The 18,358-nt window shown below is 50.2% G+C and overlaps 7 protein-coding genes across 7 annotated transcripts; 2 read left to right on the forward strand and 5 right to left on the reverse strand.

Moving 5' to 3' along the window:
* Window positions 1–304: 304 nt before the first annotated feature.
* N7508_002278 (membrane insertase OXA1) lies at window positions 305–1,899 on the reverse strand (the record flags this gene model as incomplete). The annotated part of the gene is made up of 3 exons (XM_058460344.1): window positions 305–955; window positions 1,008–1,754; window positions 1,810–1,899. The coding sequence occupies 3 exons, from the start codon at window positions 1,897–1,899 to the stop codon at window positions 305–307; spliced, it is 1,488 nt and encodes a 495-aa protein (XP_058323876.1).
* Window positions 1,900–2,266: 367 nt separating this feature from the next.
* N7508_002279 (TOM13-domain-containing protein) lies at window positions 2,267–2,706 on the reverse strand (the record flags this gene model as incomplete). Its single annotated transcript, XM_058460345.1, has 2 exons — window positions 2,267–2,377; window positions 2,437–2,706. 2 exons carry the CDS (start codon window positions 2,704–2,706, stop codon window positions 2,267–2,269), a joined length of 381 nt encoding a protein of 126 aa, XP_058323877.1.
* Window positions 2,707–3,012: 306 nt separating this feature from the next.
* N7508_002280 (tyrosine--tRNA ligase TYS1) lies at window positions 3,013–4,609 on the reverse strand (the record flags this gene model as incomplete). The annotated part of the gene is made up of 7 exons (XM_058460346.1): window positions 3,013–3,267; window positions 3,328–3,560; window positions 3,620–3,686; window positions 3,741–3,870; window positions 3,937–4,284; window positions 4,348–4,360; window positions 4,486–4,609. The coding sequence occupies 7 exons, from the start codon at window positions 4,607–4,609 to the stop codon at window positions 3,013–3,015; spliced, it is 1,170 nt and encodes a 389-aa protein (XP_058323878.1).
* A 340-nt stretch (window positions 4,610–4,949) lies between these two features.
* Window positions 4,950–9,032, reverse strand: N7508_002281 (phosphoribosylformylglycinamidine synthase; the record flags this gene model as incomplete). Its single annotated transcript, XM_058460347.1, has 1 exon — window positions 4,950–9,032. The coding sequence occupies one exon, from the start codon at window positions 9,030–9,032 to the stop codon at window positions 4,950–4,952; it is 4,083 nt and encodes a 1,360-aa protein (XP_058323879.1).
* A 2,390-nt stretch (window positions 9,033–11,422) lies between these two features.
* Window positions 11,423–13,151, forward strand: N7508_002282 (MFS transporter; the record flags this gene model as incomplete). Its single annotated transcript, XM_058460348.1, has 3 exons — window positions 11,423–11,852; window positions 11,906–12,841; window positions 12,895–13,151. 3 exons carry the CDS (start codon window positions 11,423–11,425, stop codon window positions 13,149–13,151), a joined length of 1,623 nt encoding a protein of 540 aa, XP_058323880.1.
* Window positions 13,152–13,438: 287 nt separating this feature from the next.
* N7508_002283 (uncharacterized protein) lies at window positions 13,439–16,128 on the reverse strand (the record flags this gene model as incomplete). Its single annotated transcript, XM_058460349.1, has 2 exons — window positions 13,439–15,991; window positions 16,051–16,128. 2 exons carry the CDS (start codon window positions 16,126–16,128, stop codon window positions 13,439–13,441), a joined length of 2,631 nt encoding a protein of 876 aa, XP_058323881.1.
* Window positions 16,129–16,281: 153 nt separating this feature from the next.
* Window positions 16,282–17,663, forward strand: N7508_002284 (glycosyltransferase family 15 protein; the record flags this gene model as incomplete). Its single annotated transcript, XM_058460350.1, has 4 exons — window positions 16,282–16,440; window positions 16,517–16,780; window positions 16,834–17,452; window positions 17,507–17,663. The coding sequence occupies exons 1-4, from the start codon at window positions 16,299–16,301 to the stop codon at window positions 17,661–17,663; spliced, it is 1,182 nt and encodes a 393-aa protein (XP_058323882.1). The 5' UTR covers window positions 16,282–16,298.
* Between the last annotated feature and the right edge of the window lie 695 nt (window positions 17,664–18,358).

Here is an 18,358-nt window from a genome sequence, read left to right on the forward strand (position 1 = left end):
TCTATCTATGAGATTACATGTACATTGGTACCATAACCAAGGAGGAATTTGGGATACCATCCAGACTATGAAATCAGAGATATACAATTCCACTCCACGGCCTAACGCTGGAGATAGCACGGAGAAATTACCAAGTACCAACACCTTGGTGGCCAGGGATTTAGAAAGTATATAAGCCAGTGGAAATGGCAATCAAAAAAGATTCTAATATCAAATCACAAGTACAAATGCAATGGCGCCATATTTTACAGTTTGTATAAACACACGTCAATTAAAGCCAGGCTTTCTTTTCAAACGCAACAGCTTAGTTGCGCTTTGAGTCCTTAGCCTTCGTCATCTCATCCCGGAGTCTTGACATATGCTCCCTTCGGCGAGCCTGGTTACGCTCCTCGCGGATAGCGTCCTCCTCAGCGCGTCGCTGGGACTCATACTCCGTCGCCCGTTTCTGCTCTTCGGCAGAGAGGCGGCCAATCTGCTTTGTAGGACCGGTGTTCAGTTTCTCCTGGATTTCCTTCTTCACATCCATACCAGCTTCCTTGGCATTGGCCATGAAGCGGTCAACGAGAGAGACCTTTCCCGGGGCTCTGTCACCATCATCATTCTCGGGCATTCGCAGGCCTTTGGCGGTCATCTTTTCACGCTTGGCTTTTTCCGCCTCAACCCGTTCCATTAGGAGACGAAGGCCCTTGCTGTGAGTGCTCTTGGTGAGGCTGGAGAGGTGCTGCATACCAGCGTCGGTTTTTTTGATCATGGTCATATTCATCCATTCGCGGAACTTGTCCGAATTAATTAGGTACGTTTGGCCAAGACCAAAAGCACCGGTTGCGACGAAGTAAAGCTGCAAGGCGGAAGGCATGAATGCCATGAAGACAAAAGAAACGGTAGGAAGACCGTAGATAAGGGCCTTTCCTGCACCTGAGTTCAAGACAGGCATTGTGCCAGCCTCTCCACCTTTCTATTCCATAGTTAGCACTGCATTCGCTTCAGCATCGTATGATCAAACTTACCCTAAGGACAGCCATCAGCATAGCGGCAGACATGGCCGGCAGCAAAAATGTCGGATCGGCAATGGTAAGATCATTAATCCAGGCAACGGATTCAGAGGCCACAGCGGGTACAGGCAACTCAGTCATTCCTCGCACGACACGGAAAGTACCAAAACCCAGCGGGATCTGCAGCATGGGGATGAACGACTTCCAGGCGACAATTCCCTCCCGTTTGTGAATCTCAGCCAACTCAGCCCTTGCCAGCTGGGCATCTTGTTGGTTGCCATTGCGAGTTCCCTCTACCATTCTCGTGCGAATTGGGTCTGTCTCTTCCTTAACGTTCCTCATCTTGGCTCCCATGCTAGCGGCATCCATAACTGGCTTCAGCAGAGCAATACGTGTGATCAGACCAGCAGCCACGATACTAGCCCACCAGGGCAAGCCTGTCCAAATATGCGTGTGTTCGATCAGCCATTCAATCATGGACGAAGGGCCCCAGCCGTAATCCAGTCCAAGCTCCTTGAGATATCCAATGCGCTCAGGGATAGTTGTGATATCAAATAGTTCGGATGTGTTTGACCATTCGGAATTTGTGGCCTTATCGGCGATTTCGGTGGGTGTTTGGTTCGAGGACGTAGAGTTGAAACGAACTGCGGCCGGGCCGATAGCGGCTGGTGCCATGTGCCAGGGAGCATTTCCGGACAGGGCCGACTTTAATTGTCCCCGGTTGATAGGGAAGCGAAGCGATTGAGACCGGAAGGTCGAGATCTGCAATTCCAGTCAATTTCAATGTCTTTGGTCCGAGCAGTCACGGAGGACGAACAGATCGAGTGGACCGGGACATGGCGGTCATCCGCTGACGAGCAAACGCCGCGGTAAGATTGGGCCCTTTCAGGCCAACAGGTCCCATCATTGTGATTCGGGGAGGTGGAGACGCAAGTGATGGGGACACAGTTGATGCGGAAGAGTCTCCTGCCTCTCTCGGCGCGACTTTTTTCTGCCGGGCGGAGCGGTAAACACCCCGGATCATGGCTACGGTCCAGGTACGGGGGACTCGGGGATTTTATATAAACGTGGATTGGGGGATATTCTGGTAATTTCATAACGAGCTTGCATATCTTAATTCGCCAAACGCCGCCCGATTCAACGGGTCTATGTACACAGACTTCAGGTGTACACAGAAGGTATCAATCACAAATCAAAGATGCTTCGGTTTTGTGTTCCGTGTAAATGCAGTCATTCTTGAACGGACCAAACAGTGAACAGTCGAGGGAAATGCTTTACTCTAGAGATGCGGTGTCCTTCAGTCCAGCAGGGGCGCGTCTCCGCTCTGAAGGAAGCTCCCGAAGCTCAACTCCAGGGCCCACTGACCGGCGATATGTAGGGAAGATCTGCGAGGAGTGATTGTCAGTTGTGAGGTCTGTTAAACATTGAATCATGTCCTGCATACCTTGGTGTTAGACCACCCAAGCCGGAAGGCGGCCTCATGTGCGAACAACTCTCCGAAACCAAGCATCAGGCCGTTGACAAAGGGGAGGAAGAGGTTGATGGCTGCACCACGGAGAATACCCCAGATAGTTGGCGGCTTGTATAGAATCATAGGCGAGCTTGTAGATGAAGAGGACAGCTCCTGGTTGGCGGAGTAGTTCTCGGAGTCGGAGGGGACTGTCATGGTTGAGTCGTAGAGCTCGGCCGGCGAGGCGGCGGCATCGGATGCCATTGTGAGGATCGATGTATATTATTATTGGCAATGAGTAGGCTTGGGGTGTTGGTGCTGACTCTTGATCTCGACGTCAGGGTTAAAGAGAGCCTGTTTATCGAAGTCGATGCGATGAGCGGCATCAAAATGGATTATGTCAGCGCTTTGCATCCCGCCCTTTTCAGGTTCCACATCCTGAGCCCTACAATGTCTACATGTACTTTTCACTTCTATTTGATATAGATTTCAAGGAGATCAGAAATATTGAAGGCGTAAATCTTGCTTTTTGGTATCGGCTATGCACTATATTCTTTCACAAAACTACGTCTATTGTGCTGAAGGCTCAGCACCATCAGCAGGCTTAGCATCAGCAGGCTGAGCAGCCTCACCATCCGGTTTGGCACCGGGGAAGCGGGAGCCCTTGTCCTTAGGCTTCTTCACCTTCTTCTGGGCAACGACAGGAGGGTAAGCCTTCAAGGCAATCTCCTGCCACTCGGTGTCAGCCTCGTAGGCAGCCTGGATAGGCGCCATAAGTTGGACAAGGCCAGCAGCGACAGCAGGCTTCAATAGTTGTGGGGTCAACTATAAAGAGGTTAGTACTTAATGTCAAGGTCTCAATCAAGGTATACCAAGTGGACATACAATATCGTTTGTGTAATCGTCCTGGAGCTGCTTGATGTCGGTGTAGACCAGGGGCTCTGCATCCCGGCGCTCAACGCGGAACTCCTTGTTGCCCCGTAGAGCAGCAGCGGGAAGCAGAATGAACTCAACTAATGCGACGACACCGTTGCCCTCCACGATCTTAGGGAATGCCTCGGCTTTGCGAATTTTCTTGGTGACGGTGTCGGCATTGTCAAGGAGATCGATTTTACTGTCTATTCAGCCATTAGTATTGATTGGAATAGTGACAGAGACCCGAGAAGAGATAACATACTTTCTTCACTAGAGCTCATCTTTCCACCAGAGAGACCTGCAACCATAGGGTTGAGCAGGTGGGCACGCTAGTCTCCTGTAAGTTTCCAATGTTGCGACTATTTGTTCCGTCATGATCTTACCTCGCGGTATCCAATCTTAGGAAGCCACTCCTTGGCGGCAACAAATAGCTTGCGCTGATCGATACCACCTAATTGAGCATCAACCTTGAGGTGCTCTTCGTCAAGAACCTGGAGGACTGGGTACAACAGTCTAGCGATTGTTAGTTAGGATCAAGTATAGCCTACCAAAGTAGCCAGCTTGATGGTGTATCCTCACCCACTCAGAGGCGCATTGCCAGTCTGCTTAACGACCTCAGCACCAGCCTTCTTGGCTTGTACTTCAGAAACAACTGAAGACAGCTTATAGACATCCATGACATATTCGGGGCTCTTCTGGTAGGAGCTGCCGAGAACGAATTCCAATTTTTCGGTGGGCACACCGACAGACTTCAGGATTGCTGTGATAACCTTTGAGTAGTACTTGGCACGGTTTTCGACGAGTTCGAGAGGTGCCTTAAGGTTGTCCAGGAAGGCGTGGATGTCGGCGAGGAGGATGACAACATCGCATCCTGCTGCTAGCAATTCGGCGATCTTGAGGGCAGGGCTGTAGTATCCGGTGTGAGGGCTAGAGAATGCGACGTTAGCACAATGTCCTCCGTCGGCTGACAGTCTTGATGATTTGACTTACCGTCCAGTGGTAGCTTTAGGCCGAGAAGGATATTTATGTTAGCGTCTAATTCCCGAGTGGGCAGTTTCTGAGGCCCAGCAGTTGGAGCGATAGGCATTGCAATGCAATGATCGGCGATTGCGGCGGTGGTGAACATACCGGTACCCCAGTAAATTCGGGGGTTGCGACCCTCGGCCAAGATTTTCTGGATGATCTCGGGGTCCAGGACCTCAGCGAGGTTGTTGGTGATTAGATCGTATCTTGCCTGCGCTGCGGAATCCATGATTGAAGGTGAAATTGGGGAAGTGTAGAGGCGAAGAGGCGCGAAACTAAGGAAAAGGTGGGATAGATTTTGACTCACCCCACCAAATTTGGAACGGGCACAGATCGGTCGTGTCGGAACCGTTCCGTACAACGATAAGCGCTTATACTCCGCGGTCTCCGTGGTCTGACTACATCTGCATGTACGGGAATGTATTTGGAAGTAAACTTGGATTGCTCAATTTTGGTATATACGGGTTGCGAGCGGGGGGACATTTTGGCTTTTCTTTAACTCCACCAGAATATAGACAAGAACTCGAAAAAGGAAATAAATTGTAAAGCTTCGTAAATGAGGACATATTCTAACCGACCCAGCGTCTGGCGCTGTAGAAGATACGTCCCCAAGGACCAATGTCGCCCCAATTCTCGGCGTTCGGGGGCAACCAACTGGCAATGCCGTTCATAACAGTGCGCTCAGGGTGAGGCATGATGGCCAAAACACGACCGTCGGGGCTGCGAATTCCAGCAATACCCTCGGGGGAGCCGTTGGGGTTGAAGGGGTACTTCATGGTAGGCTTGAGTGAGCTGTTATCCACAAAGCGGACGGGGGCAAGGCCCTCGCGAACGAAGTCGGAGGCCGAGATACCCTGAGAGCCGGCGAAGGAGGCACGACCCTCGCCGTGAGCAACGGCGATAGGGAGCGAAGTACCGTTCATGCCGTGGAAGAAGACACTGGGATTGGAAGGGTCGGGGTCGGAGATACGGGCCATGCAAACACGGCCTTCGTATTGCTCACTGGTGTTGCGCTCGAAGCTGGGCCAGTAGCCTGCACCGGGGATCAGTTCCTTGACACGAGACAGGAACTGACAACCGTTGCAGACACCGAGGGCGAAGGTATCGGGGCGCTCAAAGAAAGACTGGAACTCCTTACGGGTGTTCTCGTGCAGGAGAACGGACTTAGCCCAACCCTGACCAGCACCCAGGACATCACCGTATGAGAAACCACCACAGGCGGCGAGACCGGCGAAGCTGGCGAGGGAGACACGGCCAGAGATGATGTCGGTCATGTGAACATCGACAGCAGCGAAGCCAGCGGTGTTGAAGGCAAAGGCCATCTCGGCTTGACTGTTAACACCCTGCTCGCGAAGGATGGCAACGCGAGGCTTGTTGGCGAAGGGAGAGTACTGGGAAAGGCTGGTCATCATGGGCAAGCCCTTGTCCTTGGGATCAAAGGTAGGGTTCCACGAGAGACCAGCGTTGGCATCGTCAAGAATGTTGGCGTACTCCTGCTCTGCGCAGTCGGCGTTGTCACGCATCTTCTGCATGTGGTGGGAGGTCTTGGCCCAGGTTTGCTGGAGGTGGGAACGGGTGTTGCGGTAGATAAGAGAGGCCTTGTGGTAGATCACAAGGTTCTGCTTGGGCTGCTCAGAGACTCGTCCGATCTTGTGAATCAGACCAGGAGGAGGACCGCAGGTGGCGAAGCATGAGCGGAACTGAATCTCGTGCTCCTTGCGGACCTGGAAGACAGCACCGAGCTCCTCGTTGAAGAGAGACTCGATGACATCCTGGGTGTGGAAAGAGGAGCAGATGTTGTCGAGCATGATCTCAACACCGCAGCGGCCAGCAAACATCATCTCAGCAAGGGTAGTCAGAAGACCACCATCGGAGCGGTCGTGGTAGGCCAGAACGATTCCGGATTCCTGAAGTTGCTGAGTGGCATCGAAGAAGTCACGGAGTATATCAACGTCACGAACGTCAGGGCACTCGGCACCAACTTCGTTAAATACCTGAGCAAGAGCGGATCCGCCAAGTGTCTTGCGGCCGAACGAGAGGTCGACAAACATGAGGACAGTCTCGCCAACATCTTCGAATCTGCGAAGAGCTGGAGTCCAGGTCTTGGTGATATCGCCAACGGGAGCGAAGGAAGAGATAACACAAGACATCGGAGCAGTGACCTCCTTGGCGTCCTTGGTAGCCTCATCCTTCCACTTCATCTTCATGGACATAGAGTCCTTACCAACGGGGATACTGATGCCAAGCTTAGGGCACAGGTCAAGGCCAATAGCCTCGACGGCCTCGTAAATAGCAGCACCCTCACCAGGGTGGCTACCAGCACACATCCAGTTTGCGGAGAGTTTCACTTGGCTAAGACGCTCGACAAGATCAGAGGCGGCCAAGTTCATGAGGGACTCAGCAACAGCCATGCGAGCAGAAGCAGCACCGGAGATCAAAGCGAGGGTAGGCTTCTCACCCATGGCGAAAGCTTCGCCGGTCTTCATGCCCTGGGCCAGGGAGGTGGCAGTAACGGAAACATCGGACACGGGGGTCTGCCACTTGCCGACCATCTGGTCACGAGCTGTGAGACCACCGACGGTCCGGTCACCAATGGTGATCAGGAAAGACTTGGAACCAACTGCGGGCAGAGACAAGACTCTCTTGACAGCTTCATCAACAAGCTCCACCTTGGAAGTGAGAGAGGGAAGGTACTTGGTGAGGCTGGAGTCGACGGCAGGCAGCTTGAGCTTCCGCGAATCGACAGTTCGGGTCATCCGTGGGGGCTTTCCGAAGAGAACAGACAGAGGTAAGTCAATTGGGGATGGGTATTCCTTGGACTCGCGGTCGAGGAGAATGAGTCTCTTCTCCTCCTCGGAGGTGCCACCTCCGCGGCCAACGACGGAGAAACCACAACGCTCGCGCTGGGCGATGGCAGTGAACTTGTTCATGCTTTCCTCGCCAACAGCCATGACATAGCGCTCCTGGGCTTCACAGCACCAGATTTGCATGGGGCTCATGCTGCGGTCAGTGTTGTCAATCTCACGGAGCTCAAAGGTAGCACCCAAGCCGGAGTCGTGAATCAGCTCGGGAAGCGCGTTGGACAAACCACCGGCGCCAACATCGTGGATGAACTTAATGGGGTTGTTGTCTCCCATAGCCACACAGGCATTGATAACCTCCTGGGCACGGCGCTGGACCTCAGCATTGCCTCTCTGAACACTGGCAAAGTCAAGGTCGGCGGACCCTTCACCAGATGCGATACTGGAAGCAGCACCACCTCCGAGACCAATAAGCATGGCGGGTCCACCAAGAACAACGAGGAAAGCACCAGGCTTGACAACCTCGGGGTGCTTGATGGCATGCTGAGGACGGACAGTTCCGACACCACCAGCAATCATGATAGGCTTGTGGTAGCCACGTACTTCTTTCTCGCCATTGCCAACATCGATCTCTGTGAGCAAAGTACGGAAGTACCCACCGATGCAGGGGCGACCAAACTCGTTGTTGAAGGCAGCACTACCAATGGGTGCTTCCAGCATGATGTCCAAGGCACTGGCAATGTGGTTGGGCTTGCCAACATCGAGCTCCCAAGGCTGCTTCAGGTCTGGAATCAATAGATCAGACACACAGTAGCCAGAGAGACCAGCCTTAGGGCGCGATCCACGACCGACAGCTCCCTCATCACGAATCTCTCCGCCAGATCCGGTAGCTGCGCCAGGGTAGGGCGAAACAGCAGTAGGGTGGTTGTGAGTTTCAACCTTAGCCAAAAAGTGAACGACTTCTTTGGTGTGCATCCACTCTCCGGTGGTTGGGTTGGGGGCCCAGAAAGCGGCCTCGGGACCCTCCAGCACGGCGGCATTGTCACTGTAGGCACTGACAGTGTGATCAGGGTGCTTCTTGTGCGTGTTGCGGATCATAGCGAAAAGGCTGTTGGGCATCGGCTTGCCATCAATGACCCAGGATGCATTGAACTGCTTGTGTCGACAGTGCTCCGAGTTGACCTGAGCAAACATGAACAACTCGACATCAGTGGGGTCACGGTTGATTGCGCCGTTGGGGCCATAGGCTTCAGCCAGGTAATCGATCTCTGATTCATCGAGGGCGAGACCCAACTCAATGTTAGCCTCCTGGAGAATCTCCTTGGGGGACTTGCTGCTTCCCTGGAGGGAGATGGTCTTGAGGGGCTGGGGGGCGTGCTCAGAGAACATCAGCTTCAAATCGGGCTCATCTTGGCCGATGATTTGAGTCATACGATCGTGGAGAGTATCCATGTAGTCCGACTTGTAGTCCTCCGCACTGTTCCGAAGGCAGGAAATCTTCATACCCCGCTCAATCCGCTTGACGTACTTGGACAGGCCACAGACGTGCGAGATACCTGTTGCCTGGGAGCTCCATGGTGAAATGGTACCGGTGCGGGGGAAGATGTAGAAGGTATCGAATTGGCCGTCGGTAGACTCGAAGGTAGGAGGAACGTCGTTGATATCACCGTATCGGAGCAATTGCTCAAGCACGGCACGCTTGGGCTCGTCCAAAGGTTGAGTGGTGTGCACATAGTGAATCCACTGGGCCCGAACATCCTGAACACCAATGCTGGCAGCAACTGCATGTCCACGAGAGCGGGAATAGGCCACGGAGCCCGGGATGGCCAAATAGTTATCGGTTGAAGTCATTTTGAATAGACGTGGGGCTCTCCCAATGAATCAATCTGACACACGGGGATGGGAATAAATCTCCTAAGATCAAGGGAGATTGAGTGGCTCAAGACCTCTCTCAAGTAGTGGACTTGAGATCGCTAGAGGAGACCGGCGATGACTCTATCGCTTTTTTTTGTAAAAAAATGAGTGGCCCCGCCCTAGGCCCAATGCGGCTTATCTAAACTCATCACGTGTCGATAGGATACTTATACTTTGCTATTAAAACCCTTAAATGTTCGCGAATTTCCCGGTGAGAACTTGCTTTAACGCATTGAAGATAATTTATTACTCTAGTGGAAAACTGTCGGTGTAATTTTCAGTGTTGGAGTGGCACCTGCGTGGCCAGATGCAGAGCGATGTTCCCCGGTAGAAAAGTGCGGGGAGATCTGAGACAATAGGGGCGGCATTTAGGGCAGCTTTTTCAATAAACATATAGCAGTGCAAGAGCTATCAAACTGCTCATGAGTCTGACTTGCTTTAAAAAAATGCTTCAACATCCTCTTTTTCGTCAAATTAGAGAAATACGTAAAGTTGCTACCTGCGTCCTCGTGGTCTTGGAAAAAGAAATGAATGTATCTGGCTTTCTTTTTAGTTGCTTATAACATTCAATTGTCCATAAACTAGAATTCCTTCTTCTGCATCAAGGTTTCTCAACAAACAGTCGAGCTACGCCCTTATTGAGGGAATGTTTTGCTTTGTTGGGTGTTTTGGATATCGATAGACTTGAAAAAGCCACCCTGCTCAATAAGTTCTCGTTTTTGAACACTTTTAGGGATAATGATCAATATTGAGCTAGGTTTGGACGTGGTAGTTGAGGTAATTGTGGAAATTTTACCAAGCTTCACAAAAATTAGTGATATATATATACGTGGACCAATTGGGCTATTACTGATTAGCAAGAACACCAAAACAGAGCCTCAATTCATTAAAGTAATAAGAACGCGCTAGTTTTGTTACAAAATCGCGCTTTTCTTTAGCCTCCCCACATATATTGCTGCGATTTTGCTGGTTGTATCTTGATACAAGCTATCTTGGGGCGTGCCGGTCCATGCCCATGGCTCTCAGGATAGGCAGTCTCGTTGTCAATCTGCCGCCGGCTTTACAAGCTTAAAGGGAATGAATAAGCAAACTTAAACAGAGTGCTTGATACCACGTGCCGGGGACTGTTACGTGGAGCATTTCGCTTCTCCTAACCTTCCGGTCCGATTTGAGTCATGCACAATGACGAGTTGGGGGACGAATACTCCATAAAGGCAGGGCCATAGACCTGTAACGTGGGTCTGAGTTCGGTGAAGATATAAAACTCTATCGCCAAGTAACACGGCCCTTGGGCAGTGGGTTTGCATTCTCTGTCTCTTCCGGTTATTTTTGTGTAGATCGGAGCATATTACTAAGTACGGACGTTCAAAAAAAATTACCACTTTGGGACTATATCATGCGAGGTGGATCTTGATTCTCCACCACAACACATGTTTCATGCTCTAGATCTGACCTCATATTGTCCTTGTGATATTCTCATGGAGGATGAATCTGAGACTTGATTGGTTCCAGCGTAGATAATGTCTTTATTGGGAAACCCCCAACTTCCTTCTACTTGCTTGGCTAATGAAGTAAAATAGGCCAAGTGCATTGAAGCCAAGAAAAGTCGAAGCTAAGATGCCAAGAGTGAGATTTCGCTCATTTCCTCTTATTCCAAGGGTGATCGTAATATCAAAAAAAAGTCGTTGAATAAACCTAAACAGCATTTGCATAACGTTCCCTATTATCCAGACACCAGTCTATTTCGATCTGTCCCCCGCTGATCTAGGGCTAAATAAGGTGTGCTTTAAATTTACGGAAAAGCGCATACATCTCCATAACCCCACTTCTATGGATTGGCCTTGGACTATGACTTACAACATCCACAAGGATACTCCACTTACGGGTCTTTGAACTGTGCTCAAAAACAGCAAATTGATGCAGTCAAAAGCCATGTAGCAGATAAACGTGCGAAATGTATCAGATGCATATACCAATCTTTTGACGTGACGCTGCCAAGACCTCTATATAAGCAGTGTTCGGGCCATCGTAGCATGTTACCTGATACGGCTAGCACCGCTGTTCCACAAAAGGCAATCCGCCATATGGGTACGGCCCGATATCAAAGCTTTGCCAGGAACATCGCAAGCATCCAGTGGTTCATGCCGCATTCCGATATTTTTTTGGGATCCACCTGTCAAACATTCGGGGTCGGTTCTATACAATGGGATATAAAACATGGCACCCCCCGGGGTAGATGCCACATTCCATCACAGGTTATCAAAACTACAACATCCCATACCTCTGCTGGGGTCCACTCTCCACCACATCGATTGACTTATTTCGACATGGAAACCCCACGGTCAGAACATACTCAGACAAATGCGACCAGCCGGACTGCTTCCATCGGATCTGGTCATGAGCAACTTGACTTCCTCAACCTCCCCATCCGCGAGCTGAGCGATGGCGCCGATCTTCGCGAATACACCACCGAGACAAGGGAAGGCGAGATCATCAAGCCTGTCAAGTCTAATGCCACTGGCAAGCTGGAGGACTGGAAGTTGGTAACTTTCACCATTGATGACCCTGAGAACCCTAAAAACTGGTCGAAGCTTTACAAATGGTACTGCACCATGGTCGTTGCTTTCACTTGTTTCGTAGTGGCTTTTGCTAGCAGTACCATCACTGCTGATCTTGAAGGACCTATGGAAGACTTCGGTGTCTCGCGTGAAGTCAGCTTGGTTGTTGTCACTGTTTTTGTCATTGGATTCGGTGTTGGTAAGTGGCTGACTGGTTTCCTTCCCTGATCATCTTGGTTCTAACTCATCTAGGCCCCATGGTATTTGCTCCTATGTCTGAGATGGTCGGACGTCGCCCATTATATGCTGCCACACTCTTGATTGCTGTCATCTTCATCGTTCCATGTGCTGTCGCCAAGAACATCGGAACCCTTATTGTCTGCCGTTTGATCGACGGTATCGCTTTCAGTGCACCTATGACTTTGGTCGGTGGTACTCTCGCCGATTTGTGGAAGAGTGAGGAGCGAGGTGTTCCCATGGCAGCTTTCAGTGCCGCGCCCTTCCTTGGGCCCGCCATTGGTCCTCTTGTAGGTGGTTTCCTTGGAGACCACGCTGGCTGGCGCTGGCTTTACTGGCTCCAGTTGATTCTGGGCTTCGTTGCGTGGTGCCTGATCACCTTCACTGTCCCAGAGACATACGCCCCAATCCTATTGAAGAAGAGAGCCAATAAGCTCCGCAAGTCTGAGAACGATGACAAGTACACCACTGAAGCCGAGCTTGACCCGCGTCCCCTTGGCGAGAAGCTGCGCATTTTCCTTTTCCGCCCCTTCCAGCTCTTATTCCTCGAGCCCATCGTCTTGTTCATCTCTCTCTACATGTCTGTCCTGTACGGCCTGCTCTACATGTTCTTCGTTGCCTACCCCATTGTCTACCAATCCGGTAAGGGCTGGAGCGCCTCCTCGACTGGTCTCATGTTCATTCCCCTAGCTATCGGTGTTCTTATGAGCGCAGCCTGTGCTCCCTTCGTAAACAAGCACTACCTCAAGGTTTCTGCCGAATGCGGCGGCAAACCTCCTGCCGAAAAGCGTCTGATCCCCATGATGTGGGCTTGCTGGCTTATTCCCATCGGTCTCTTCATCTTTGCCTGGACCTCCTACACCGATCTGCACTGGATCGGACCAGCCATGGGAGGCTGGCCTGTTGGATTCGGCTTCATCTTCCTCTACAACTCGGCCAACAACTATCTTGGTATGTACAACACTCTCACACTCGATACGAGTAATTACTAACAATATCTCTAGTGGATACTTATCAGCACCAGGCAGCCTCTGCTCTCGCTGCGAAGACTTTCCTGCGTTCGATGTGGGGCGCCTCCACTGTTCTTTTCACCGAACAGATGTACAACCGTCTCGGCTACCAATGGGCCAGTTCACTCCTTGCCTTCATCGCATTGGCTTGCTGTCTCATTCCCTATGTCTTCTACTTCAAGGGAGAAGCCATTCGCCGCTTCTCGAGATACGCTTTCAGCGACGATGAGGAGCAGGCCATCAAGGCCTAGATAGTCGATTCAAACAACTAGGGGATGTTAATACAAGGAATGGTAATCTTTTCCAGGTTGTACAGTTTCATCTGATGTGGGGCTTTGCTGTAATAATTGGAAGAAAGGGAATGTCAGCGTGGCGTTTTATGATTTCTGATGCATAAATATACTAAAACGATCTTTACACAAGGATAGAATAATGCTATCTTATAAAACTTATATCGTACTTGTTTGTCATTCAACCAGCATTTAGCAAAAGTAAATTGGGATCGTCCATTCATTCCTTTTTCGTTTACGGCAAGATCCTAACGTCTACACCATTCAAGCCTTTCAGCAAGTATGTCCCAGCTAGGTAATCCATCCACCCGAGCTATACCTTTGAGGCCATCCGCGACAAAGGTAGCTAGATGATCGAATTGTAGTTTGACCTTTCTCATTTTTTGGTAGTAGGTGGAGTCATGAAATGAAACTGTAAGAGTGTGTTCGTGGCCCATGTCATCGTCATCGTAGTCGGAGTCAAATTCATCTTCGGGGTCTTTCTTCGTTGGTATTTTGACAGCCTCCATGGAGTCTTCTTCGTCATCTTGCTCTTCGCTAGTGGATTGTCCAGTCAAGTGTGCAGTTTGAAGATCTGCGAAATTAACACAAAGATCTAATAGGCTGATGATAGCTTTGTGAATCGGAGATAGATTCTCAGTGAGCAGACACTGGGCTTCTAATGAAGACATGTAGGATTTGTGGGCTGCAATCATGGAATCGACATCTTTCGTTTCGAGTAGAGCGGACTGCAGGGATTGATTTGCAGTGGATATGACAAGATAGGTGAGATGACCGTAGATAAAATCGATGAACCAGAGCATGTTATGGTGGAGAGCATGCACCAAAGTGTCGTTCTTTTCGTCTTGCGTGTTGCGGGCGTCTCGTATGCGCTGTTTTACTATGCTGTATCTGGCACGCCTGATCTGCATTAGGAAGGTCGAAATTCGCTGATAAGAGCAAGTTGCTTCCTCGGTGATGATGTTTGCCACAGGCCATGGAAGGCCATAGTCAATCGATATTGACTCGAGGATTGCTACGCTTCGGTGGTTTTGAGATTCACGCAAAGCAGTAGTAGCTGGGCGCACGAGAAGTCGCGATGTATCAATGGTGGGTATTGAGCTGAAAGCCGTCCTCGAGATTTCAGTGAGCAAGAATCTGTCATCCCAAGAGCGCCCGCGGTCTATCAATTCGAAAACCTTGGAATCGATTATACTCAGCGCGCTCAGATCTTTGCCAAGATAAACATGTTGAAGAGCGTCTAGAGAACTCCACAGGCCGCATTTTTCATCAAGTTCCTCTCGCAAACGAATGGCACTACGTGAATGATCTATATCCACAAGTTTCTCGAAAGCTGACTCCACTAACGCAGAGAATGGAAGCAAGAGCGCTGAGTCTGAGGAGGAAATCTCATCGATTGTCATGGCCGGTTTCTCACGGGCCTCTGGGATTACCGCGTTCAAATGGCGCAAGAAGACCATACTTTTGCCCGCTGTGAAGATCTTTTGTACACTTGTCTCGAGGAACTGGGGTATTTTCTGCCGATCAAGCCCCTCATCCAGAACGAACCAGTCGTGCCAAAGGGTGCGAAGATCACCCTCACGATGCGCCCGAATGAAAAAGGTGATATCTGAAGGATCAACCTGGCCTGTTTCCATCCAAAACTGAATCGATCTTGTGTATGTTTTGAAGCATAGGAAGAACAGTTCTGCAAGGCTTCGAGACGCACTTTCATCCCCAAGAGCTTCCAGCTTGCATATCAAATCATATAGCAAATCTAGACAGCGCATCGGTTGATCGGTCGAGCTATTCCCTAGATTGGCGACCATTTTTGCCAGTAGGACTAGCTCGTGGGAGTGTTGACGAACATCAGCGAGAAGCTGGAGAAGACTGATTGTTGAACCAGAGGAAAGGTATTTGCACTGAACTTGGGAAAGTATCCCATCGAACTCACAAAGACGCTCTTCAACGCCTCGGCAAAATGTCTGCAGGTATGGGATCGTCTGATGTGTCTTGATAAAGTCTCGAACAGCGTTGATTTTGGCACCGATCTCACCAAAGCGCTGCAAAAGTGATGCTAGTGATTCGTTGGATGAATGTGCAAGTGTATACCTGCGATCTACTCCAACATTGTTATCCAAATGCAAAAATACAGAGGTTGGAAGACCCTGAAGCATGAAGATAGTCTCTCTCGCAAGCTGTAGTTCGGTAATGGTTTGCGAGGCATCCTCCTTTCCTTGAGTGACTGGAGGGTGGTTTTCTGTTTTCCAGAATTGTGCCTTTTCTATAGAGATGATGAGTTTGTTGTCTTCTGCTGGAGTGAAGATCTCATCTGGCACGATATAATCCTCTTCAACCGTTGTAGAGGACAGAGCTCTGTGTTTTGGAGCAGACACATCGCTGACAACGGATGAGAAATCGTCGTCATCTGATGAGTCGGCAGTAAAGTCTACCTGCTCCCATATTTCTTCGTCACTGTATGCGGCCCCCTCCGGGTTGAGATCCGACCATGACAGAGATTCTGGTATCTCGGATAACTTGTCTCTCTTCCCCAGTCGGTCAACTGTTGACAACAGAGCAGGGCGGTCTGAGAGCTGGAGTAACATGCTGAGTATCTCCGGGAGCCAAGAGTTTCGGCTGTCTTCCAGCTCTACCAGGCGGGAGCGAAGAGCCTCAGCCAGTTCATCTTTATTCAGGACCTGGAACTTTTCTTGCAGCCCTTCGAGTTGTTTGACCACTGCAAACTGGTCAGTGCGCGCATGAGAACCAGTCCGGAGACCTCCTTGTACGCGACGCTTCAGGCCTTGAACGCGAGCAGATCCCTAGATGAAAGTTAGACACTTAATGTGTGACGGTGTACGTAGTAGGACTCCATTATTACCTTCTGATTTGGTGGTATCTTGGTGACAGAGCTAATCAAGGCATCAGTCAGCGAGCTGAGATCAGCCGCGAAAGCCATTTTAGACAAAGGCAAGACAAAACAAGATCACATCAATAACGTTGTTGAAGTTGAAGTTGATGGAAAGTCGGGATGTTTTGCTTGGATGACGCTAGTCCCGACCAGGAAAGATGGCCACTCATATGCGCACCTCTCTCTCCCGCCGACATCTACCCCTTTCACAACCCATCATGGCTATCGCGCGACCGATTCGCATGCTGGGTGCAGCATGCATCCTTCTTTGTCTATTTCTTGTATTCCAATTACATCAGAGCCCCTCCAATGATGGGTCTAAATTGATTCACGGCATGAAAAAAGATCCTCTTGTAGATCGTGCGTGACCCCGGTTTCTTGCCACCTCTCCTATCGCAACTATCGCTTTCCCAACATACTAACCTTGTGGTTTCAGCTACCGGAGAACCAGCCGGAAACCTATGGCGAGCCACCGAACATGACTACTCCCCCGATAGCGACAAATCGGCCCGCACCAACGCCGCACTCATCTCGCTGGTCCGCAATGAGGAACTAGGCCAGCTCCTCGATACCATGCAGGATCTGGAGCGCACATGGAACAGCAAATTTAACTACCCCTACATCTTCTTCAATGATGTCCTCTTTACTGAGGAATTTAAGTCGAAGGTGCAGTCGGTCACCAAGGCCAAGTGCCAATTCGGTACGCCCTACCCTTTCGCCCTGCTGGAGAAGCATGACTAACTCTCATCGCAGAGCTTGTCCCCAAGGAACACTGGGAAGTCCCGAGCTGGATCAACATGGACCTCTTCACGGAATCCGCCAAGCTTCTGGAGGAGCAGGACATCCAGTACAGCTCGAAGGTTTCCTACCACCAGATGTGTCGCTGGAACAGTGGCATGTTCTATAAGCACCCTGCTCTCAAGGAATACCGTTACTACTGGCGCATTGAACCCAACGTCAAGTTCTTCTGCGACGTTGACTACGATGTTTTCCGGTACATGGAGGATGGCAACAAGACCTACGGCTTCACCATCAACCTCTACGATGCCCCTCAGAGTATCCCGTCCCTTTGGCCAGAGACTCAGCGCTTCCTCGCCGCCAACCCCTCATACCTGAGCGACAACAACATGTGGGAGTGGATTACAGATGACGTGGCTCGTCCCGAACACACCAAGGGCGGCAATGGATACTCCACTTGCCATTTCTGGTCCAACTTCGAGATCGGCGATCTGGACTTCTTCCGTGGTGAGAAGTATGAGGCGTACTTCCAGCACCTAGACCGTGCCGGTGGTTTCTTCTACGAGCGATGGGGTGATGCCCCCGTCCACTCCCTCGGAATTGGTCTTTTCGCCGATGCCGCAAATGTCCATTGGTACGTGATGATTCCTTCTAACATATGAGAAAACTCACTCACATTATAATCTAGGTTCCGCGATATTGGATACAACCACATCCCGTACCTCAACTGCCCCAACTCTCCCAAGTGCTCCGGCTGCAAAGCTGGGCAATTCTTCCAGGGTGCAGACTTCCTCTCCAAAGAAGATTGCCGCCCGACTTACTTCAAGTATGTTGGAACACACTAAACACCAGGTCTTTGAATGACCTGTCTTGTCGCTTGCCTTTCTGGAGAGTGCCTCACGACTCGATTTCTTGCATCACCTTGCATACCTCTATGACTATATTCCTGAAAACCAGTAGCTTAGTACCCGGCGTTTGAGCGGACACACCCTTGTGTATTGATGATTCTGTGTTCCCTTTTTTCACTTTCTATTTTGGTTTAATTCCTTGTCACAAAATACGTTCTTGGCCGTGTTGCTGTCTTCTGGGGAGCTACAGGGGCCTTGTCTTCATTGTACTTATATCGATTGCGCATGGTCAATTGGGAGGCTCGATCTAATTTGGTGTGGTGTCTCTTGGGCTTTGTTGCAGTTTGTCATTTGGTGTGATATATTGGCTACTTAGAAACAAGAACTGAGATTCAGACTAGTCTGACGGTTTACAAATGATTAAATTTGCTGTGCTACGATTGTAAGAAGATTGAAAATTGAAGACTGAAGACTGAATTGAGCGATTGAGAATACAACAAGTGTAAGATGGCTGAATAAAATGGGAACACATGGAATCAAGATACATTAAGCACCAACAGAGGCACCAGAGACCTTCTTCCAAATAAGAGCGGCACTAACAACACAAGAGATCTCTAAATATGAATACAGTTTTCTCTTCTACCCGACCTGCTCCTCAGCCAGTCAAACAGTGCTGGATAAACAACATGCGA

The sequence above is a fragment of the Penicillium antarcticum genome (assembly GCF_028974205.1).
Source record: "Penicillium antarcticum strain IBT 31339 chromosome Unknown utg000002l_segment0_segment0, whole genome shotgun sequence".
Lineage (NCBI taxonomy): Eukaryota > Fungi > Ascomycota > Eurotiomycetes > Eurotiales > Aspergillaceae > Penicillium > Penicillium antarcticum.